Here is a 24983-nt window from a genome sequence, read left to right as displayed (position 1 = left end):
TTTGCACTATACTGGTCTCAACGATGGCGCTGATAGCAGACCCACCTAAAAATATTAGAAAACAAAAATTGTCACTTCAGATCCCTGCGACTGCGAGGCTTCTCCAGCAGCTCGCGTGCGCTGAAAGCATGCGAGCGCGCTGATAGATACCGCCAGTGCTATCAGCGCCACCGCTGAGACCAGTATGCTGCGAATAGTGCTCGAAGCCGCGTTAAAAGAGGTGGGTTGAGAAGTATAGAGGGGCTATCACCGTCGACAGGCGCGCATGTGTGTTCTGCTCCTTTCGTTTACCGCTGTTGTAGCCACACGGCGCTCCTATGCGGTTCGGCCACAGCTCCCGTGCTCCAATTACTTCTGACGGCACCTGTACACAACGGAAATGCATCCAACAGTGGACCACATGCTGTGGGAGTGTCCTGGCTACCAGGATCTATGTGCCCAGTGCCTGCTGGCACACATCACTACCCTTTGACAACGGACCACCCCCAACAACAACAGCCGCGACACACTGCAAACAAGGGGGGCATTGATCGCCGCATGCGATTGTGCACGAGCATGTGAATGTGCAGCATATACAGGCGTGTGTGTATGCCCATTTTCTTGCTTCCCCTCCTGAACGTCTTATCCGCTATTAGGCCAAAGCACCATCCTACTACAAATAAAGGCTTCACTCAGTGACTCGTACGCCTTTGCCCGTGTATCAGCCTCCTACCTCGCCTAGTTTGGCTGCTAATCCGTGGTGTGTGGGCAGGCCAGCGGACACGCCTCATGTGTTTCTACTACTCCCACTGGAAAGTGAGTGACCTGACAGGCAATGTTGCCAACTCACCCACTGAATTTTTTAGTTTTACTTTCTGCTTTAAGCAATTTTACTGTCACTGACAATGTGCATTACATAGCAATCATGCCAGAGGCTCAAAGTTATCAGTGCTACCATCTTGCACAGATATGTCTGGTGTATTCTAGCAAAGCACCGATTACAATCCAGTGGCATGCGGTGTTATAATTGCTGCATCGTCACTCCAATTGTCTTCGGCCCAGCTCTATCATGGTCACCTTTGCATGTTAGCTATGCGTGTCATTACTACCTACCCAACAAATTATGGGCTTCGGTGCTATTAAAGCACGGCCGAAAACCACACAGTCAGCATCGCTGAAGGACGCACCATAAAAAATAAGGCAAAATGCACGACAAATGGGTGGGGCATGAAAAGCCATCTGGGTAAGGTTAACCTAAGCTGAGTCTTCACAAAAAAAGCCCTGCCGTTAAATCACCGGACAAGTGCACCCAAATCAACAAAGTGAAGAGTGCCAACAATGCCAACATTACCCCTGCACCTTCAACAGAAAAAAATGTTGCCTAGGGTTTTTGCCATGTCAAAAAAAGGTAAAAATTGACTTCCATGCCGAGCTATTTTTAAGCAAAGACATGCCTAAGCTTGAAAATGCTTTTACACGTGCATGTACACGCACATGCACACAAACACAAAAAAGAAAATACAAGAACCCTCTGTCATACCTGAGTAGCTTGGCCCCATCGTCGAGAAAACGCAGGTCGGTGACCACCGAGAAGTGGCCTTCGAGCGAACTGATCAGGGTGCTTTTGGACAGGTCCCAGATGTGAATGTGGTAGTCGTCAGCAGCCCCAAAGAGCCGGCCAACTTGGGAATCGGGGTGGAATTGCACCGCACTGCGCAGATATATGGAGGGCCCCAGCTCTTGTTCACTCACCGCAACTACGACCCTCTCAGTTTTAAGTAAATAAATAAAAAAAAAGATAGTTATCACACGCAGCAAATATCCACCCAATATGTTCTGCACTCCACACTGTACAAATGTCACACCATCAGTGAGGTCAGCTTCACTTGATTTTCTCTTTCCAGCTACAAATACCAATTTTGGCAATTTTTAGGACCTTGAAAGGCTCTTTAACGTTGAGGGCTATCAGAAAGGTCAAACTCGTTCAGCAATGGGTAACACTGCAAGGAGAAGGCTCTTGCCAAAGCTATGTATGATAGCTGTCCTATCATGGCTCAATAAGCTCCATTATTATAAATATTACAACAGCTGTAAGACCAGAAAGGCAATGAAAATAATCGATGGGCAGTGTTGTATGAGGCAGTCAAGCTTTTAATTTATACAAAAATCTCCCAAAATTTCAGCCGTATATGCAAGAACCACTTATTTGTGTTTAAACCCCATATGTTTACAAGCACATGGTTCCAAAAAGAACTTCTCTCGAACATGAACCACGCAGAAAAGCCCACAGGTCAAGCTGACAGGTCCAGGAAGTGGCACACATGATGAAGTATAAACCACCAATGTAACATCCGTCTTTATAGTTTTTTTTTTTTTTTGCTCAGGGATTTACCTGATCTACTTTTCCCTCCTGCCTGTAAGGTCAATAGCTATGAGCACAGTAATACTACCTGACATCCAATCTGTAAGTCCCTCTTAACTAGCAAACTAGCACCCAATTTCTGCAACGAACATGGACTGGCGGAGAGTGCTGGTGCCCTATTATAAAATTTCACAATTAAGCTGTTTCTCACGATAAAAAATCAACGAAAAAAATATGCTACTACTGCAATGAGAACACGTTGAGCTGTACAACTACATTCAGAGCAGCTATGAGGAGAAAGTGTGCTTAAAGGGGTCCTGAAATGCCTTCCGCCGATGCATGGATGTACATGTAACCAAATAAAGCAATGTATTAGCAATCTCCTCCTGCAAGAATTTTGTTAAAGCGATGAGTATTAGCTGAGAAATCGTAAATCAAAAACCGCGCATTAACGTCGCGCCGTATTTCCTCCTCCTTTCAACTGTTTCTTCGCTGTTGGCCTCCCCTCCCATGATGCTCCGCTCCTCAGCGGTGACGAACTTCCGCTATTGCGCTCCCACAGACTGCCGTCTGCTACGGGCCAGCTCTTTCGGCTTTTTCATCTTTGTTGACCCCATGGACACTCCTCTAAAGGCTGGAAAAGTGAACGAAGGACCTGGCCGCATGTGTGCGGCCTGGCCTTGCCCTTTCACGGTGTACGTAGCTGCCGTTGGTATCGGCGGCGAATTCGCAGCCACGCGGGGAGAATCGTGCACTCGTTCCCTTTGGTGCACCGCGCACTGTTTATCCAAAAAGCGCGGTCTCAGATGTGACCCCGCTGGTGCCGGGTGTTATTTTGCGGCGGTTGTAATTCCTACTACCGGCGGCATGTGAAAAAGGACATTTTAAACCGACACAGAACCCGTGCACAAAACGCGCCGGATTGGATCGCTTTATCAGCGGCGATGAACGGGAAGGCGCAGAGCTAACCAACGCCGCACTCGATCATCGAGAACCCGTGTTCTGACAAGCTGCACCCATGTGTTGCATTCAACACTGACGGGAAAGCGTATGTTTGCACTTGTTTGGATAGTCGTAAAATGTCCAAACACTCCGGCACTCCGATAGCAGATGAGCCGGCGAGACATTTCGGAAAACATTTGACAGATGGCGCCGTATGCATTAGTGTGTCGCTACGCAAAACTGATTAGACGCTCTACCGCTCTACTAAAACTCCCCTCGCAGTGTTTACGTAGCGGGATGCAAAAAATTAGCGTTTAGCGTATGCAAAGACCACAAACGCTGTACTAAAACTCTATTAGCAGCAAAATAGCGTGCGTATGTGAGGCCGCTTGCGTTTACAAAGCTGCACGCCGAGCGCGTACGTTTCAAACCTAGTGACATCGTTTAAATACACTGGCAAGCACAGTGTAACGTAGTCAGATATCAACCGTGTGCTCAGGCGATAAGCAAGAGCTTGTTTTATGTGATTGCGCATAAAGGCCCGTTCGCACTTGCGACGAAAGCGAGTGAAAGCGGCAGGAATTCCGTCGCTTTGTCGCGCGACGATCGTTTTTGTCGAATGGTCGGGACAAATTTTCGTCGCGCAACAGAATTTCCGTCGCATTCGCTCACTTTCGTCGCAAGCGGGAATGGAAAGTTCTGCCGCTGCCGTCTGCGCCGCAGCTCGGAGGTAACCGCGCGATCTGCTCGGGCCGAACGAACGCGCACACTCCCGCACGGCAGCGCCCCAAGCTGCAGCCGGCCGCGTACATCGCTCCCGGCGCCCGCCTGGAGCCCGCCCTCGGCACACTAGCCAGTATATTTCAGGCACTATAATGGAGGACATATTTTTTGCTTCCGATTAACCTAGTTCTTTGCCCCTGTGTTTTTAAATACGTGAAGTGGTTAGCACGTCGTCCTCACGCAGCTCTGTATCGTCGTAGCATCGCTGATTGTCCGAACGAAGCTTGCAGCTAAGCCAATGCAGTGACCGAAGCTGTGTGTGTGTGTGCATCGCCTCCTGTGTGTTGTGGACGCGTTCGTTTCGCGATGAAATGCGACATTGTACTTCTGCGGGTGGATAGTGCTTCCCATTGTCTGGATTATCTTTCTCGAACGACGTACGACTCAACCTCGCATAGGGTATGTGTAGTGTGCCTGGCTAAAAGCCTTCTCGCTTGCGCGCCAGAGTTGTGACTTGCTGTTCGTCCACGTAAACCGGGTGTGAGGTGAGTGCCGAATTTACGACGGGCAGGAGGAGGCAACCCATTGTCTGTCAATCGCGGTTCAGACTTGCAACGCATGTTGTGACGTTGCGTTCGTTCGAAACGCATCTCTGGATTGTTTTGAAGTTGAATAAAATGTACGCGTCAAACCCTGGCATTCGGCTCAGGGCGTTCTCTGCGATTGCACCAAAGAAGTGCCACGGGGCTTTCTTTATGGTACGTACTCGTGTAACATAAAATCCATGTCGTGCTATGGCCGTGTTGCATTCAATACAAACGGTTAAGCGTTTGTTTACACTTGTTTCGTTTGTCGTAAAATGTCCAACACTCCGGCACTCCGCTGACAGATCAGCGGGCGAGCCGATGCTGAGCAGACGACTCATCTCTTTGCCGGAAGTGCGTGAAAAAGCCGCCCAATAGCAGGATGTCTAGCTCATGACGAACATATGGGAATCGATGATGTAGACATGTGAAGATGGCGGCGTCCAAAAACACGAAGGGAAGGGTGAGAAAAAAGCGACAAACTTTGCAACAAAAGTGTGAGCTTTCCGCTGCGCGTAAAAGAGTAATACTTGGCACAGATGATGTTGACGACCCTATCTAACGATTGCGCTAGTTCATTTAGTGTGCTCAAAATGCCTTTCAGGGCCCCTTTAACTAATCGCAACAAGGTCGCCATCATTCTTGCTAGTGAGCTCTTTCCCCATCGTTGACTTTTCAAGAGAGCACGCATAGATGTGCGATTGTGACTCCAGACAATAATGCTGGCAGTCACACTTCCAATGCCATTCTTGCACCTTGTTACTAGCTCAGCTAACACCCCATTTTTTTTCCGCTTCAACTTGCTGGCACAATTAAAAAAAAAATTACTTCGAGGCTTCCAAACAAGGATGCCCCCTCACTGCACTTGCTGCCCTCCCCTTTCCCATGGCCCCCTTTCAGAAGTGTCACAGCATGCTCCAAGGCCATAGAGGTGCGAGCACAGACCTGAACACCCCACGGGCTCCCCGCAGGTGGTGGGTGCAGTACTGCCTCACCACGTCCCAGACCTTCACCGTTGAGTCGCAGCCCCCACTGGCCAGCAAGGTGCTCGTCGAGTCGAAAACCAGGCAGGACACGGGACCCTGGTGGAAGCTCTGCAGTACAGGAGGAGCAGCAGAGGGAGAGAGAGTGGCACACACGTCACAAACGAGACTTGCATTCTTTCTGGATTCTCGCACCCCACCTTCGAAGAGTGCAGATTTAGCAACAAGTTGGGTACTGGCACGTTCACAGTGACTAGAATAAAGAAGACGGGCAAAAAGAAGTAAAGCTTCCCCGGGGCGATACTTATCAAAGAACCCTTTACTGCTACATTGAACGTGAGCCCCTCTTTCTTCACTTTCGCTTCCATCCGCTTTTGGAATGAGTTACAATAGCCGGCCGTTTTTTTGGACTTGCTGGATATTTCGGACTTTCCCGGAGTTGTCCCATAGGAGTAATGGCTCACGGATTTTTCGGACTGCTCTTTTATTCGGACTATTTTTTGTTCCCCTTCAGGTAAGAAAAATCGGTCGGCTACTGTACTTGACACGCACATTCGCGACTCCACACTCCACAGCTTCCTCATAATTGGACTTCTCTAAGGCTTGGGTGCACCTGTACTACTCGCATGCCACCTAGTCCACCTGTTATGGAGCACGCACTTGGCTCACTCTTGCTCTGCCACTGACAACACACTGAGGTAGCACAGTGATGACGTCCTCAGCTCCTACTCTGGAGATGCGGGTCCGATACCCATATGAACTCAAATGTCTCCCTTACCGACTCTTCACAATGGCAGCCATTTGCTATACCAGACAACAACGCAGTTATTTTATTTTATTTTTTTTTTCACAATGGGGCATTTCAGGCTTTCACCTCAAATATGAGGCGGGGTGAGGGGAAATAAAACATTTGCGAAGCTTGCACTGAGTCACGCAAGGCTTGAACCATAGCGAAGCTGCAGGATTTCTTTCTACGTGAGCACTGAAGGACACATCCCCACGCAATTTTACAAGTTTGAAATTGTTTATTTAGATGTTCCATCATCGCTTTGCACTGTGCTAGTAGCAGTGATCGTCCTATGCATCGATATTGTTGTGTTCCTCATGCCAAGCATTACATGCGCGGTGGTGCTTGACGACAGCTTGGGTGCAGTGGCGGCGCGCATGTGCACGACGCATGCGTGGCATTCCTGGAGCGACGTCAAGGTTCCGCGGAGCAAGTGTTGCGTCAGCTGTGGCGTTGTTGGTTGCTAGGAAGCGCCAGGCACTCCTGAGGGTTTTCGCCAGTTTATTTATTTATTTTTTTTTGGTACAGCCACTGCGCGAGCCGGGGACGTTCCGCGGTCGTTGCAAGGCACACGAGCTCACGAGCTCTCGGCATTTTTTTTGGTATTTTTAGCGCGCTACGTGTTACGCACCACACATTACAGCCAGCTACAACAACTCCGCTGTTAAAAAGAAAAGCAATCTTTTGGCACAGAAGTAATGTGAGCAGCGCCAAGTACCCACGAATGCTTGGACAAAGCACCTTCACAAGAGCATGGGCATAACCAGCAAGAGTACGGACACCTAGTGTCACAGCCAAAATACGTTCCGCAAGACTTACTAAGTGAACCGTGAAAGCAATGTGGAACTTTGCTTTGTTTGGAAGATTTTGCAGTTTGTGCCTTGCTAAAATTATGCTTGAGTGGGAAATGATGTCAGCATCCCCGATGAAATTGCATTAAAGACGGACAAATTTAAAATTACTTGCTTCACCACCATAACATGATGACACACTTTGAGGAGCAATCAAAAGCAGGCAGTCAGTATGCTGACTCAAAGACAATACGCACATTCTTGCAGAAATTGAAGACCGGCCATCTCCAGTCAAATATAGTGCAACAATTCACTGTGTAGAGATGTAGCAATGAGCTTTGTTCTTGATTAAAGACAATGAAGCTGCCTGCTGTTACATGACTCAAACTCATTTGAATCTTTAGTGCATCTCTAAGGAAACGGGGGGCATAATGGGATGGCAATTTCTCTAATTGCAGATGCTATGAACATAATAATCCCCAGCACTGGGGCTTTTCGCCCCCAATTCACACCGATTTCCCGCATGCTTTTGCAGTCTATGTTCTTTTTTATAATACTGTCCTCTCCTAATCAAACCACAAATGTGCTGGTGTGCTGCCTTATATGGAAGGGCCCTTGGATAATGATAATTTAACTGACTGCACACATGGAACACAAATGCAATATGTTCGCTCCAGCTGAAAGCTACCATGTTGTTGCAGAAAAAATCTGAGCTCTTCAAAGTCACGGTTGGCACTACACAAAACTCTGCATGCCACGTAAAAGCAGCACAGCTTGAACAGTTTGTAGATACCAGCAGTTTAACCCTAACTGTCAATGGTGCATAATCGCTGCAAGTGGGAGACATATAAAGTAGACCGCTGCCCCCTTCTGAACGAAGTGCTTATGTGACTGTAAGGAAGGGACCTGCCTTCTGTTATAGCATCTTTGATAAACCGCACCGGTGCGCCTTTTCATCCTTGATAAACCCCATCGGTGTGCACCATCTGTCCTCGATAAACCGGGGTGCACCGTCGCGGGGCAATTTTTGGTTGCACCGCCGCGCACCGAAAGGGTCGACGGGGCGGCGTGGTGCAATCCCAAGATACATCGCGAATGACGCTGGGTAAGCGCCTTCCTCCACCGTCTGCTGCAGCGACGGCGCATAAACGCACTCGTGTCAAGGCGGAAGGAGCTGTGTATTGTTGCTGACAGGGATGACTTGCTTGCGAATTCATCGGCAATGATGCGACAGGCTCCGAACGGGCGGTAACACCGGCCAGAGATTGTAAATGAGGACGCGAACTTCGTGTACTGCAAAGAAGGCTGCATGCATTGCCAGCCAGATGGGGATTGGCATTCGTTTCGTTCAATTGAATTATCATGAATCGACACTGGAGTGCCTAGACCATGAAGACCTTCTTGCTTTACTGTAGCAGAAGGGCGGAACAAATTAGGCACTCGCATTATGGCTCAAACGAAGATGAGAAGCAGCTTGTATGTAGCTGCTCAGTGGAAGCAGTGGCGGTGCGTTGTCACGCATGTGTGATATGGGTTGTGCATACATATAATCATTGGCCTTTAATAAATATCCCTTTCTAGTAGCGCTGTGACACGTTAAGCTGGTGTATTGCCACTTGTGAACGTTCTTATGAGTTGCTTTCCTAGCTTAAGAGATGGCGCTTGGGTAGAACCGCTCTGTTTGTCCTCGATCAACGCCCCGTGCCGGTGCACACCGTCGTGGGGCGCTGTGCACTGCGCCGGTTTTGGGGCAACCCCGGTGCGTGTTTATCGAGGACGCTATTGGTCTTTGGTCAACAGCCCACAGCTATGGGTGCCTTTCTCAGATGTAGGTATTGTAATGCAGTTTCAAAAAGAAGCAGGAGATAGCACAGAAGGTAGGGTCTCGTTAGGAGTAAATTACTCTTTCTGTGCTAACAAGCACATCAAAAGATAAAATAACATATAATAGGAGAAAGGGTGCCAGATTGTGACATTGTCACAGGGAATCTACAATGTTTGCTTTCTTTCTTTTTTCATGAAATGTTTTCAGCTACTACAATCAGTCCATCTCCAAAATTTTGTGCATGTTAGAAAAAGACTTCAAAAAACAAAAAAGTATGCAAAAAAAAAAAACACTGAAGGAAGCAAAGCACAGGCTAAAGCATGTGACATTTTCAAGTAAAGTACTACTGCCGTTCACTTCATAACACATATCGTTGAAATCACTTGAGTGCAAATCTGGAAACAAACATTGTATGTGGTTCTATGAACTGTGGCTGCAAAACACGAAAACTGCATACAGAGCGCATTATACTTGTGAAAGGATTCCCTGCAACTCATCAAGAAGCTGATTCAGAGCATTCGTGCAGCTACCATGAACAGAAAGTCCACATAACAGCTTCATTCACTGCACCGTAAAACAACGAAAGAGAAGGGCCCACTCACTTTCCATGTCCTGGTCAGCTGGTCTGTTTGGAGGTCCCAGTGACGCAAAAGGCCACTCCTTCCACTAACAGCCAACGTCGTTTCATCCGGGCTCACAGAAAATGCTGTCACATCCTCCTCTTCACCCTTTTTTGGAAAGGAAAAAAAAAGTGCAAAATTGAATTCTACATTTCACTCCCCATCTCGAGCAGCTGCTCTCCTTAAAAAAAAAAATCCATGAATTCATGCGCTCACATGAACAGGTTCACACTTGGTTGGGCAATAGTTTCTGGTCAAGATGCCCCGCGGCAACACAATCCAAATTTATGCAATCGGGAAGCGTGCATCTATTGCGAACATCCCCAAAAGTTGTGGCCCAACTTTCGTTTAGCCACCCAATTTTTTTGGCATTTAATTACACAGGTCATGTCTGCATTATCAAAATGATCACTCTGTCCTGAGACAGATGCTCAAACTCCACCAGGCTGCAGCTGAGACAACAGGTTTTTTTCAGTTCAGGGTGCACGCACTGGATACTCTGTATCACTCTCTTTGCGAATGTCCTGCTGACCCATATTCCCCACTCCCCTCCTCATTCCACTGGGAGCAGGCCCTGGGCAGCTCCGAGGAGTCCAGCCAAGTGCTGGTCACCTGCCGAGCTCTGGCGGTCGCGGTGGACCTCTGGTCCTCCGCCACGCCCCCTCGCTAACCCGGTTTTCTTTTCTTTTTAATAAAGTTTTGTTCTCTCTCTCTCTGAACCAGTGTGCTCCAGTTCAGCACCAGTGCCGCTATTGGGCAGAACCATTGGTGCCAGCCTGGTACATTTTTTGTCTGCTTCTGCACCCCCCCGGTAGGGAGTACAGAAAACATTGTGAACTAATCTGTGCTGTTAGCAGATTGGACAGAAAAGTTCGAGTACCATGAATGAGCTACACTAACAAAACAAATAGCAGAGCACTGCACTGCCTCACACAGTGCAGACAAATAAAACAGGCCTAGCAAAGCAAGTCAGAAATCATTTGAAATCATTTGAAATCATTTGTGCAACCGTGACAGCAACAGGATAACACCCTGCTGCAAGGCTTTTCCGCCGCTTCCATCTGGCTGGTTACTGCAACCATAGAGTTACCTGCAGCACTCGCCAAAATTGCTTCATGTGCTTAACTGTTAGTATGCTTTTCTGTGTTGGTATACAGAGGTATACAGAGATACCTGTATACCGGTATCACTGGAATTCACAAATGGTGGGGGGTGATTTGGTTGCCTTATGCGCCATTACACGGCTATTTGGAAAGACCGCAAACACCGCAGTAAATTTACAAATCATATTCGCAATAAATGCATGCAAAGCAAGGTGCTAATATTTCAAGGAAGATTTTTGAAAAACATAACACTGACATGAGTTTTTGAGCAGTACATGCGGCCAATTTATTTGCCAAATTAGAGCGCCCCTTGGTCATCACAAGCTATATCCTTATTTCTCTGTTTAGAAAAACAGACACAGGTTGGAACAGACAACGGGTTAAGACACACCAAAATAAGCAGAGTAGGCCGACAGCTTACCAAATCAAAACTCTTTGACACTTTTCCATCTTCAACGTTGAGGACTTTGACGGTGGTACCATGCTGGCAGTAAAGGAAATCGCCGCTTCCAGGCCACTGAATGCAAACAGAGAACACGAATACACACAGTAAGCATTGAAATCTTGATGCACCTTCGTAACGGTATTCCCCAGCATGCCGTATTTGGTGCAAGCCTCTTGCCAAGTACAAGTAACTGTTTCGCCTTGCTTTATGCCTCAAGGCAACAAATGTATTACGCATTACACTACTGATGTTTGCCCCGACTACAAAAGTATTGCGTGTTATTCTGGTGTAATAGGCTCCGGACAGCGCCCAGAGGGCGACACGGAGCCCGCGCACCCAGCGCCCCCTTCGGCAGTATGCGCAACACTGGGTCGGTCCTCGCAAGCCGGTACGCTGCTGGCTCGGGGGTGCTCTTCTTTTTGCAGCGCGGATTAAGCATATTAGTCGCCCATTTTGGGCTTAAAACGAAGTAAGAGATTGTAAAGTAACCCTGCCACATAGTGCATGTGAATGAAGAAGGATTTATAGGTTGAACTCGCGTATGAGAAGGCATATAAAGGCCGCATAGCCGTGATGCCCAGAGGAGAAACGCTTGTACATCCTGCCTGTGGGGCAAACCTTTCTCAAGATCAGCATGTTTCGCTTCAAAAAAAAAACGTAATTTATATTGTTCACTCAACAAAAGAGGAGGCTTTGCCTGCAACTAAATCAGACGTTGCGCGATGTTTCCACGCGGGGTATTCCATCCATGTGAGTGCACTTGCATGCGACTGCAGAACTACTAACTGGACCACACGGGAGTTACATATAGGTCTTTGATCCGAATGTGATGCTCCATACATGTAACACTATGAAATTCACGTTTGTTGGGGTATAGCGAAAGTGCGGACGTTAATAAGTGCCCGCTTCGCCGAGAAACTTTTGGGCTTCCAGTTGTAGCCCAGTACGTGCGTTAGTTGCATATATGTAAACGCCCCCAAAAAAGGATCTCCTCATGAGAAGGCTATCACAAGAAATTTTTTTGGGATGAGGGAGGGGTAAGCAGAACATCTAATAGGCGTTTCGGAATAAATTACGGAATATTCATATTCGGGCTTTTTTTTTTTTCTCTCCACGCCAACGGGTTCGGCAGGAGACCTCCGTTAGGAACGAATAGTAGCGCTTTTATACCGTCAACACTTTTGCAACAAAAGTCACGGGAGAAAAATTTAGTTCCCTGAGTACACCCCTCACTGGTCCGGAGTGACCGCAATCACAACGGATGGGATAAATATAGTTTGTCCTCCTCCTCCTCCTCCCCGAACAGGAATTTTTTTTTTCCTGTGTACATATTGTTCTAACTTTGATTGCGGCACGTCTTAGCTCTATTTTTATTTGCTTTTCAGTGACTTAGACAACAATTTCATTGTATCTTTTGCAAGAAGAGGCGGTGATTTTATGCTATCCAAATGCTCGCGAAACATTTGGGAACATTAACGCCTATAAGTGTCCGCGCCCCATATGTGGTTATATGTATTTAATTCGGCGGTATAAGCACGTGGAATATTAGATGAAGCAGAGTAGAACCGCTGGGTGATAAAGCTACAATGCTATAATTGTGCTTGGGGGCCCTCTTTGTTACCAAATTCAGAGCGCAATTATGTGTATTGACCGCCTGCTAACCAGCCTACTAACAAGCTGATCGTACACCACGGCAGCATGTAATCCTCTCGCTTAATGTGGGCGTTTCAAGATTCAGTAACCATGCTCGGTATCTGCGAAAAAAAAAAGAAACAGAGAAGAAGAATCCACGGGAGAATGCAGAGCCTTGAGTTGTGCTAGCCTGCGGCTCGGCAGCGAGGCGACAGCATTTTATCAGTGCCCCGTTTTATTCGGAGGCTTCCCCCGACTGCATAACATTTTACATGACTTTTGCACTATGTAGTACATATACGCGCAAATAACGTTATAACAAACGTTTTTTGCTAAGTTGCGTTCACTGGCGCTGAAGGCGGTCGGCGCGGCGGGACCGACCCGGAGTTGCGCGTGTCTGTCGCGGCTGGCGCTGCGCTCGCGCGGCAAACTTCGCTGTCCGGAGCCTATACCTTCTCGTTTGTTACACACATCCCTTTCTGAACATGTGGACAATTTATTTGTCGCGTCAGAGCTCACACAACCGCAGGAAGAGATTATGAAGAAAAAACAAGGAATGAACGACTGCTATAAATAGTGTCTTCTTTTCCAATCGCTTCAAGTTAGCGATATAACAGCCGCGATGCAATAGGTTACGAAAGCGTACAGACCTCAACAAATCGGCCAGTGTAGAAGGCATCGTACTTCGTCTGTACCTTGAAGCTGTAATTTTAAAAGCAAGGAATAACTTCAGCCGCAATTATCGAGGAGGAAATGGTTTGCAGAAACGTTTTTACAAGAGCATGAACATTAGGTCAACACACGGTTCCTCTAAAATGCAGCGATTCCGTGCTGTCTTTTTTCATGACAGCGTCCCTTACCTTTCTTTCAACTCAGACTTCGACATCTTTGACGAGCCTCACAAGTTCACGAGAGTACAATATTCAATTCATGCCACAGTTCATAGCGTGGATCTCGTGTCATGAAGCGTGTCGCGTTGTTGCGGGCGCAGCCATGTTGGAATAACGTGATGTCCTCCGCACTTGCGCTGACCAGTAAAATAGAAGCCACTGTAAAGTCTTTCACACTTTCACACATCTCCCTACACATTATTTACGTCACCACCAATTTGTTTAGGCCATAGAGTTTCGTAGTATTAAACTCTATGGTTTAGGCTAAATGAGAGTATTTTAACAGCCGAGCTGTTTAAGCTTGTTCCACCCGTGCCTGGCGTAGCTCGAACTACAGTGAACTAGAAGCTCAAACCTCAGGTCCTCGGCGCAGCAATGTCGAGAGGAGGAGAATGCTAGGCTGTCTAGGCCAAGAACTAGAGGCAAGGAGCCAACAAGCAGGTGTGGGAAGTGCGTCGCGTCCCAAGAAAAAAAAAAAACGCTTCTCGTGTTCGTAATCGAACCTGGGTCCCTCGAGTTATGAAACTATGAAACTGGCGTCTATCCGATTGCGCGCGCTCAGCATTTCCTTTTGGTACGTTGCTTTCCTCCATGGTTCGTAGCGCAAGCGTTGTCTTTGCGCTTGGCTGAGATGAAGTGGACTTTGGCAGTTTGGATTTTGGACTCAAGGAGAGTGGATTGTGGACTTTGATGTGGTTCGGTTTTCATGGAGAAAGCTCCTTTAACAACGGAACAAGCTTGAGTTCCAGCCGTGCTGGGCGTGGGGAGGAGGAGAATGCCAGGCCAAGAAGTGTGAGGGAAAGTGGCGAGGAGGCAAGGAGCCGACGAGCAGGTGTGGGGAGTGCGCGTCGAGGATTGGTTGCGCCCAGTGACGACGTAAGCTCTGACGTGCAGGTGTCCTCCTAGTTGAGAGAGACGGCGTGCGCTCAGTGGCGCCGGTGTCCGGTCTACGAATAAGACGGGCAGACCTAAGAAAAGTCATGTTGAAGCTAGCGAAGACAACCACCTCCGCTGTTTTCTCAGTCTTCGCATCCCAATTTCGAAGGTGGGCGAATTTTTTTGAACACTTGACACCGCTTTTGTTAGAAATTTTATCGCAATAGTGCTAGATGTACCATTGACGAAAAGAAGCGGAGGCCTCCAGAATGAAGGAATGCAATAAACAGGAGATAAAAAGCAATAAAAAGGAGAGCGTGTCTCTTTAGCTAATGCAACACCCAAGCGCAATTGCGGCACGTTCGAAGGATACTATATGCGCCTTTGTTCCCCTGCGACGTACCAGGCATAACAGGCAGCACGGCGCTAGCTGGAAATTTTTTTGGGGATTGGGGGGGGGGGGGGGGGGGGGGGGGGCTGAAGCCCAGTCAGCCTCTCTCCACCACTGGTACGGGACAGAAAAAAACAGGGTTCACCTTATAACTTGCTTAACATTGGGAAAATGCGGTGTGGCATGTGTTTTGTTACGTTTCTGCTGGGTTTTCGCTGTTTTATCCCTTTTCTTAACCCTTCGATGAAGACTTTCACAAACGTCTGTGATAGAAGCCGCAGGAAACCCAGCACTATTTAGGCGCGTGGTCTGATTTTTAAAACTGTCGTCTACGTTATGCTGACACGACTTGACAGAAGCAGCTTGAAGACAATTTCTAGCAACTCCCCTTTCGACCAAAAGGCGGAAGGCTCTTTTTCGTTCCGCTTCGTATATGTAGAACACATTCTTGGGCGTAAAGCCAAGTTCCAAAAATTGGTCGCCGTCCCGCCCTGCGAAAGTGGATGTCCAGCAAAGCTTTGTAAACCGCTACAGATGGTGACGGAGGACGGTGTTCCCGTCGTCTCGGCGGGCTTTTCGCTGGCGTCCGGCTAGTGTCACTATATCCTGCCTAACCTGTATGCTGTATGCCTGATTAGCCTGATGCATGCGCTCAGCGTCTTAGGCCTCGGCGCCTTGGTGTTTTCGCGCACGGAGATGAAACCGTTGGGAGGGAGAGGTATACAGCTTTGCTGTAGAAGTCTTTAGTCTTTGAAGCACGAAGCGATCTAGCGCGAGGCGCTGGAAAACGAGTGTCCCGGTGTGTTCTTTTAGCACGCGTTTTTGCGTTCCTGCGTGTGCGCATGTCCTCAGCTGTGGAACTCCACACTGTTGCGCACTTCGACCGGAGCGAACAAAGTCGTATGAATTTTAAACATTTCATGCTAAATGCCACGCTGCCACCGAATAGGAAAATGATATTACTAAAAGGCACCAGGGCTTTCATACCTTGATATTGCTTTTTTTTTTTTTGCGACAGGTTGCCTTACGGCATAACAGTTATATATACAACATCCCATTGGTTTCACGCAGAAACGTCAGCAGAGACCGGTACTGAGGGCCCCATATCCACCGCTGTAGATCAGGGGGTCTCCCAGGATGGAGCCCTGTGCCCCGGAGGTGTTGCAGGCGAGAGGTTTGAAGGGCAGGGCAGGTCCATAGAAGGTGGCTCGTGTCGGCTTCGGACGCAGGGACCGTACAAAAGGGACAGGTGTCCGCCAATGGTGCGTATAGCGGACAGGCCAAGCGTGGGTCACTGCTGGGGATAAGGCCACCCCAACTCGAAGCCTCCGCAGCAGGACCTCCTACCAGCGAGCGAGCCCACTGGGGAGGTCAGTTTCACGCAGTGGAAGTAAAGCACGCGTGGCGCGGCGGAGGCAGGGCCGTACCCAGAGGGGGGGTTTGGGGGTTCGAACCCCTCCCGAAACCTTTTCCAGGCAGCACGTAAACAATACTTACTGTTGCTTTCAGCAAAACTACCCCCTTCCCAAAATTCATAACCCCCCGCGAAAAAAATTTCTGGGTACGGCCCTGGGCGGAGGTTGTCCTTTTCCACCAGCAGTTCCTCTAGGGTGGACACCGAAAGAAGTGGTACTAGCGGCCTTGGAAGGCCGATACGGCGACAGGCGCGATCCGCCGCTGTGTGGGCAGGAAGCATGTCCCGGCGAACCCACAAAACACGCACAGGGCATGGGTATGTGTCCAGGATCGCGTGAATACGTGCCGACATGCTGGTGGTATACGCGCAACGCGACGTAGATCATGTATCGCTGTCGTTGAGTCCGTGTAAATTTCCAGTTTCACGCCGATAGTTTACTGTCGATGCAAGCGCTTGGAGACCATCCCGAATAGCAGTAAGTTCTGGCAACAGGCTTGGTAGAGGGCGGAGGGTCTCGTAGGAGCAGCACTGGTTTAAGGTTGGGTGAGAGGGACAAGCCAAGGCTGTGGTTACGAGGGAGTCGTGTGCCCCCGGGCCCCCGGCGTCCACGAAAGCCTGCATGACTCGTGGCCGCGTCGCAGGCGCCCAGTGACCGACATGCGGCTGCATCCGGAGGTTGATGTAGCCTTGCCGAGGCTTGTTGTCCGTCACCTGATGGTAGAGCCAGGGCGGTCTAGCCGCAGAAAAAGCTCGCATCGTATCAGGGACCTGGCCCATATATGCAGCGAAAGCTGCTGCCTCCGGTACATATCCATGCTTTAGCAGGCGAGAGGAACGACGCTGATGAATAATCTCATATCTAGCGCGTTTAGCTGGGCTTCGGCTTGTAGGGGCGGAATTGGTGTTCTGCGAGGGAGGCCAGTAATTGTGCGCATGGCGGCCCTGTTGATGGCCTCAAGCCGAGCCCAGGGACCCATGGGACCTTCATACTTTTTACATCTCTTGGAAAAATGTCTTCTCAGCAAGCATTTGTGCATAACAGTGAAGACGACTTTAAAGAGACTCAATATGTGGCGTTTCTTTAACTTTCTACTTGGAATCAGACTGCTCGTAGGCGCCTGGAAAAATGCCTTCCCAGCAATCCGTGGGAGTAGTTGTCAGGCTCACTTTTCAGGGCTGCTGTATAGTAAAACGGCCTTTGACAATTCCAACTTTATTCTATTTTAAATTTTCAATTATAGGTGTTCATACTAGAGGCATTTTTTTTTGTACCTGAACTGGTTCAGATTAGTGCAGTGTCGTGCAAACCAGTGCAGAGTGCCACTGGAGCTCTAAGTAAAATAAAAATGAACATATGCTGCACTGCTTGCGCCGGTGCAGCCAGTGCAAGCAAAAAAAAAAATGCGTCTACTGTTATAGCATAAACTGTGAATATCCTCGCGCAGGGAGACAACTTAAAGGTTTTACGAAATCTTGTCTGGTTGGGTTTAAGATTTATAGTTATAAATGCATGGGGCTGCCCGCAAATGCTTCATTAAAAAGGCATTCCGGCTTCCGCGTGAAATCCGAAACGCCACTTTAATGAAACGTTGGTGGGCGGCCCCACACCGATGTCCGAAACATGCAAAAAAGCTCGAGCCGATATGTTCATCGGGCGCAATACAGCGATTAAAAAAAAAGCTGCGCAACAGCTAGGTACACGGTTTATTGCTGACAACTAATGAAATAAACGCAGTCAGGAAGCTCGAAGGAAGGTTGAACAGCGTGCAGCTGCGAATCCATGGCGATGACGTCTTCGTCGCACAGGGAACGGTTTGGCTTGGATGTCTGCATCGCATGGGCGTCATGCTAGGTGCGGCCTACTCTTTCGTGGACCAGGAATTCCCGTCGAGAACCAGAAGGATGCTGAAACAAAGCTAGACATGCGACTAACAGCGCGAAGTATTTGTGCACCCCGGTACAGGGCATAAGTCGAAGAGCTTAGACTGCACAGATGGAGACGTGCGCATATTTTTGCGTGGAGACTGAAGCGCAATCATACAAGGAAGAGGGAAGAAGGAGGCAGGGCAATTGTCCTAAGAACTGTCTTTCTGCCAACGGATGTGACTACAGTTAGCATTAAAATTCACAATCCTTCCGCGTACTCAACTCGCAATAATCTCGGTGTTCGAGAAGACAGCCGATTCGCCGCTATCCTTGAGCTGCTGTCGCAACCATTGCCTTTGTTTAGGATTTGTGCCCGGTTGCAGCGGGTAAACCACCCACGCAGGTGAATACAAGGAAATATCTCCTCTCCACCACTACGAAAACTTGCAGCAAAATGGCGCATGCACCTACAAGTGTATATAATTTCGCAGACATTACGAACTGAGAAGAGGGAACGGGTAGGAGAGCTACAGGGAAGGGACTTTTATGGGTGCGGTGCCAACAAGAGCTGTCAATCGCAACCCATGTGTTCCCCTCCCTCGTCTTCTCGGGTTCCTGCTTACTGTTACTATAATGTATGGTCGCGAGCGACATAACTCGCGATTCTTAGCTGTGCGGCATACGCATTGGTCCTATATATATATATATATATATATATATATATATATATATAGAGAGAGAGAGAGAGAGAGAGAGAGAATTTGAAGCGAACCATGTCCGGGTTTCCTGTTGTGGGGCTCGTCCTGGAGCCAAAACGGGTGTCCATGAGTGTCAATGTTCCTGGGAAGTGTGCAGGGCGAGGCGAGACCTGAGGACAGGGCAAAAAACCCGAAAGGGGGGGGGGGGAGGGGGGGAGCCGCTACTGAGATTGCGAACTAAGAGCTTTGTGTGGAAGTATGCCCAAAATGATGGGGTATGCGCGGTCTGCAGAAAAGAAAACTATGTGGCACAGTGTTAGAATGCGAGGGCATCCATCCAAATCTAGAAGGAAATGTTAGGCTTCCAGAAGCCCTAGGGTTTAAGGGTAGAACAGAGGGAGTTAACTTCAAGGCTGTCGCGGTGACGAACAGGTTAGAATGCTGGTGGACGAAAAACAGAGGGGAATATTGCCTAGGCCAGCTACCACCTGTAACAGAAAAAATAAGTATCTTGTGCCTAATAAGTTTTTGTGCCTGCCCTTTAAGAGCGGCGCTAGTATTGAACGAAGGGTAAAACCTAGGTATATTAGTTTTTTTTAGTTCTTTGGTAAGGTGATGTGTCATCACCCGCTACAAATAGGATACCACTATCGATCATCATCATCATCACCGCTTAGCTCTTTAAGGTGTGTGGTAGATGCAATAAATGCGGTGATGGCCTAGCGCCAAGCAAGACCATAGGGATGTTTCTCGTCAGGATAGATGCCGCACAACTGACAGTTTGGTATGCCGGTTTGGATTTCAATAAAGTATGCCGTCGAAACGTACGGGAGGGAGGGAGGGAGGGGGGAGGGGTTGTGTTTTCCTTCTGTCAGGCGAATGTATATAGGTACCTTCACGCGGCGTGAACTTTCAGGGATATGAGGGTGAAGGTGACGGCGAGAAAAGCGGAGCCGTAAGCTGTAGGCACAGAACAAAATAATTTGTCATCACTGCCCCTGCAGTTGTGGATGCACTGTTCGCACACGTTTATTTCTTCCGGGATATCATCGTCAGTCAGGCTCAGACGTACAATTTCGCACCAGATTCCGCACCATCCCGATCGTCCAGGCGAAAGGCCTGCGTTGAAAACGAACGACGACGGCGTTAGGTGAACAGTAAAGAGCCCGAAGGTTGGAGAACTTGTCACCGAGACTTCCACTATGTATATAATAATAATAATGAAAGTTTATTTCTGTTCCATAATCACGGATACAGATACATAAACACAGATACAGAAAAAGGAACCGCGAAAAAAAAGCTGTCATAGACAGCTTGACGAGGCCGCAGCCCCCTTTTTGCTCAACAGCAGCATCGCGACAAAAGAAAACACACAGTCATAAAGACAACCGAAAAAGTAAGAATAAAAGTTAACAATAAGGCACTTCTTTTTGTTGCACGTAATACCCGTTGTTTTCAACAGGTATAAAAAGAACAGTTAAACAAAAGGGCAAATGAGAGACATAGAAAAGTTAACATGATACGTAATTGACGCTTCGAACATTTATAGATATCAAAATAGGTGCACTCAAATACATTTAAAAGAGAAGGCAGGGTATACTGTATGAGCTCTTTCCCAGTGTTTAAACGGGCTGTGTTTAAACGGGCTCTGTTTAAACGGGCCGCCCAAGGTTCCTTATTCCTGAAAGGGTAATTTATTTGTTTCTATCGTAACCGGGCCAAATTACGCACATTGTTTATGTTTCTTTTTGTTTCTATTTTGAATCGGCTACCCAAACGATAATTGTACAAGTTGAAGATTTTGATAACACCACTTGGCTCCCTGGTTGGCTCCCTGTAACCTTTGTTATAAACGGGACGAAGAAATTTTTTGCAGTAAATAAACTTTATGTAAACAGGAATACTTTGCGGTACCCCAAACAAGTTGGCAATAATTTAAATTGGAATAAAAAAGAGAATCGTACGGAAGCAATTTCACAGATTTGAGTGGAATGTACCTTGAACGACCAATAACACCAGTGATTGGAGCCAACTTACTTATAACATGGTCTAAATGATTATCCCACGACATGGTTGCGCAAAACACGACACCTAGGCATTCGAAGCTATCCACAAACTAAATTTCGCGAATTTAGTTTAATGGTTGAATGAGCGGGAACAGGTTTGTTTTTAGGGCGAAATATAACTGCTTTTGTTTCTGTTTCGTTTATGCGCATGTAGTTTGCATGAGACCATTGGTGCAGCGCCTCCATCGTGAGATTGCATGTACATATAAGTTCATCAATATTATCTCCAGAAAAAAAAAACATACTAGTGTCGTCTGCATAAATAACAAATGTAGCTGTGTCACTAATATTCACAATGCCATTCAAATAAAGATTAAGCAGCAGAGGCCACAGTATAATGCCCTGAGGGACACCAGAGACCACAGGGCTAACACTGGAGTATGTGTCATTTATGTGGACAACCTGTGTTCTATTATACCGATATGACGCTATCAACAAACCAGCAGTGCCCTTAATACCGTAACACGCTAGTTTCTTTATCAGTAGTTCATGGTTCACTAAATCAAAGGCTTTGGAAAAATCTACAAAAATTCCTGTGTGCACCTATAGGTGCACAACTCCGCGTTCTTTTATTTACACGTTAAACTAGACATTTATTTTTCCGCCGTAGAAACAGGAAGGGAAGCATTGCTTGCTCCCGGGTGCTGTTCGCGTATGGCGTGTTATCGAAGGAAATGCGAAATATCCAGTCTGCTCAACAGTTCCTGTGTTGGATATGCAATCATGAGCCAGCTGTGAGGTGCGTCGAAATGGTGGTGGTGGAAGCTGTATGACGACGCCAGCGATAATTGGTAAACTTACAAATGATGAGTAGCAAAATTTTTCGAGCTTCCCACTCGGCCTTCCATTAAGTGGCCGTTGCGCGGTGGTTGCCGAATAACTTACGTGGCTAAGCTGCACTCGTCGTCGCTGTCAGTGGACGACTTGTCGACATCTTTACGACTGCGAGGAGGGAGGGATGAAAGAAGTCAGCGGCGTAAATCGTCCCAAAAGCAAAGCAAAGACCACTGTGCGCGAGCCGTCTGGCCAGCTATATACATCTTCGCGCTTACCTTCGGCGCTGCGACGATTGTCGCCTGCAATAGAATACGTCGGTTTCAGTTATGGTTAGAAAAAATATTGAAGTAGACATTAAATAACCGGTAAGAGAACGCTTCTGAGTTTCAATGCAATTGGCGTTCTTGACCAACTTCACCCTCCTCGTCGTGGTGTTTGCCCCTGTCTAGCCTCTTATGCCGAGCTGTGTGTGGGAAAGGACAGTACGACGAGGAAAGGACACACACAGGAAAGGACAGTACGACGAGAGGGTGCACGGAGAGGGGGAGTGGAAAGGAAAGGAAAGGAAAGGGGATTGTATGGGAAGCGAATTCACTTCGTCAGCAAAATCTAACACACAGGCGGAATCGCATAGCGACCCGCCGCGGTGGCTCAGTGGCTAAGGCGTTGCGCTGCTGAGCACGAGGTCGCGGATTCGATCCCCGGCCGCGGCGGCCGCTTTTCTGATGGAGGCGAAAAGCAAAAACGCCCCTGTGTACGAGATTTCGGCGCACGTTAAAGATCCTCAGGCGGTCAAAATTAATCCGGTGCCCTCCACTACGGCGCGCCTCATCGCCTGCGTTGCGTCGGCGCGTTAAACCCTACAATCAAATCAATCGCATAGCGCAGTCCCTACCCTACCGTAGACCCACCAAGATCACCGCGCATCCCCGGAACTGTCGGCATTCCCGCCGCGCAGCTTTAATCGATTCTGGGCCAATCCCCGGCGCGGGCATGTGCGGTGTGTTGACACGTGGTTGGCATGGTAAAAATATGGTAAAATTCTTCCTACTTCACACCAGGGACTCTGTGTATGTATGTATGTGTGCGTACGTGAGTGAGTGTGAGTGTGAGTGTGAGTGTGAGTGTGAGTGTGAGTGTGAGTGAGTGAGTGAGTGAGTGAGTGAGTGAGTGAGTGAGTGAGTGAGTGAGTGAGTGAGTGAGTGAGTGAGTGAGTGAGTGAGTGAGTGAGTGAGTGAGTGAGTGAGTGAGTGAGTGAGTGAGAGCGCCAGATGTGGGCATGTGCCTGGGGCCGTTTTCTGGTTGGCGGATGACCCAGATAGCAACGCCAGATTGCTATAAACCCAGATAGCAACGACGTGTTTTCCTCCCGTCACTACTTCTGGTTGAGGCAAACTCTACAAACGATGATGAATTGTTCTTCCGCCTCCTGGACTTCAATCACAGGTCACAGAACTTGAGTATAAAATCTCCGCAGTTGTTTAGGCTTAACACCAAACAAGTCGCGAAAAATGTGTATATGATCTTTACTTGGGAAACAGAATATTGGCGCGCGTTTCATTTTTTTGACAAAATAAAACGCGCCTGGATTCTGGCTTCTATATACGTACTACAAAACTAATATCTCTACTGCAATCATATCCTGTTCGATCCACCCTTCGCTTAATGTCGAAAAGAGTCGAAGCTGTACAGGAGTCATGTTGCCGCACAAGTTTGTTCTTATGAACTTCCTGAGGAGAAATATATTATTTTAGAATATGATGTACACCTGGCTCTATACAGGCAATGTTCTTTTTGTGCGTGTGTATTACACGACACATCGTTGTATCCATCATCATCACGGCTTATACCTGGGCTGAAAACGTCCGCATACTAATTAGAAACTACTAAAACCATTTCTTGCCTAAAAACAGTGAGCGCGTTCCTCGTAACTATGTCACCGCGCAGTATGACGACAGCTACATCGCAATATCGCTTCTTGTGATCTCAACCAGTTATAATTTAGTTGGCCTCATGGTCATGAGTTCATTTCACTTCTCTGCATAACCCGTGCTTTAAAGTTGGCTTTTTGCACAACACTGCAGCTGCGCAAGAAAGTAAAGCACACAAAAGGCTGGCAATAAATCGGTGTAAGGGCAACCTTAGTTGCAAGAGAAAATGTTCGAGAATATTATACGCTCTCAAATTTTTTGCAAGCTTCCAGCAGGGGATTCTCGGCGAGCGTGCCATTACGTGTTATCATTTGTGCATGAAAAGGTAAGGACCCATCCCAAGGCATCCCTCTGCGAAGGGTCGGAAAAATGCGACCATCATCATCTGTATCGCAATTTTTTTATTCAGAAAACAGACGTTAGGTTCTCCTTGACTCTTTTTATCATATTTTTAGTTTCTGGTGGAGGCCGGAGAAATTCCAATAAGTTGGAATTACAGCCACTTTCAAAACGAGAGATCTGAGCTGCAGCCTACCACTGACCTCTTAGAAACTAATTTTTACAGGCCACAAAAATCAATACCAAAATAAATTGCTTCTTGCTCTCAGCTGATACAGACGCGTTTAGCAAAGTTCTCAAAGTTTAGCAAAAGAAGGCGACCTTCGCAAAGTGCGCACGCATCATTTCAAAATACATTAGATTAGCTTATAAGAATTGGAGTGGGCCGTCAGTGACAACGAGACTGATAAATATATAAACCTCATCATTGTGTTTTTATACACAATCGCATTTCAATCTTCAACAATAAATATGGTTGCGCCTTACATCTGGCGATGATGATTGCAGTAACTCTCTTTCCTGGAGCTAGGCTTTAAAAACACTGACTGTTCTAGCATACAGCTGTCAAAAATATTGCCGGAAATATTTGTCAGAAATATTGTTCAGTGTTTTCTTGAGCTAACCTGAACTTCAATCTTGAGCTAATCTGAATTTCGCTTACATTCTTCCCATCAATCCTAACCGCTTCCCTGATTTCCCCCTCCATATTCCAAACTTCGTTTAGCAACTGCTGTTTATTGATTGGCAAAAATTTAAGATAAGAGGGCTCTCCACAAGAGTATGTGTTCAGACGTAAAGCTAAAACATATCTGATAATAATTTAGCCTACATTTTAACGAGAGCAAAATAATTACTGATGCGTGCTTGGGGTCAAGCGGTATGCTTACGGAACGTCGTGGACCTGGCACGGAGGACGCTTGGTTTTGCCACTAGAAAAAAAAAACAACATAAAAAAA

The 24983-nt window shown here is 47.5% G+C and overlaps 2 protein-coding genes across 9 annotated transcripts in view; both read right to left on the bottom strand.

The window, feature by feature from the left end:
- Positions 1–13867, bottom strand: part of LOC144179145 (transducin beta-like protein 3) — a 51558-nt gene extending 37691 nt beyond the window's left edge. The window contains exons 1-6 of the mRNA XM_077707383.1: positions 13637–13867; positions 13427–13478; positions 11121–11216; positions 9579–9704; positions 5536–5684; positions 1520–1690 (exon numbers count right to left, since the gene is read on the bottom strand). Of these exons, the coding sequence (XP_077563509.1) occupies positions 1520–1690; positions 5536–5684; positions 9579–9704; positions 11121–11216; positions 13427–13478; positions 13637–13662 (620 nt within the window). The 5' untranslated portion in view covers positions 13663–13867. The remainder of the gene's footprint in view (positions 1–1519; positions 1691–5535; positions 5685–9578; positions 9705–11120; positions 11217–13426; positions 13479–13636) is intronic.
- A 6041-nt stretch (positions 13868–19908) lies between these two features.
- The window catches only part of LOC144180460 (uncharacterized), a 34170-nt gene continuing 29095 nt past the window's right edge, over positions 19909–24983 (bottom strand). For 4 of the 8 annotated variants that reach the window (XM_077708800.1, XM_077708801.1, XM_077708803.1 and 1 more), the window contains 4 exons: positions 24915–24956; positions 22033–22056; positions 21866–21922; positions 19909–20033 (listed from right to left, as the gene is read on the bottom strand). In XM_077708800.1, the coding sequence (XP_077564926.1) occupies positions 19967–20033; positions 21866–21922; positions 22033–22056; positions 24915–24956 (190 nt within the window). In that variant the 3' untranslated portion in view covers positions 19909–19966. Of the gene's footprint in view, positions 20034–21865; positions 21923–22032; positions 22057–24881; positions 24957–24983 lie in introns of all 8 variants that reach the window. The other 4 variants (XR_013324422.1, XR_013324423.1, XR_013324424.1 and 1 more) reach the window with 3 other exon arrangements.

Source organism: Haemaphysalis longicornis, unplaced genomic scaffold, assembly GCF_048455015.1.
Source record: "Haemaphysalis longicornis isolate Haplotype H1 unplaced genomic scaffold, Haemaphysalis longicornis Haplotype H1 scaffold_4, whole genome shotgun sequence".
In the NCBI taxonomy this organism is placed as follows: domain Eukaryota; kingdom Metazoa; phylum Arthropoda; class Arachnida; order Ixodida; family Ixodidae; genus Haemaphysalis; species Haemaphysalis longicornis.
Note: the sequence above shows the minus strand (reverse complement) of the source record. Positions and strands in the feature narration are given on the sequence as shown.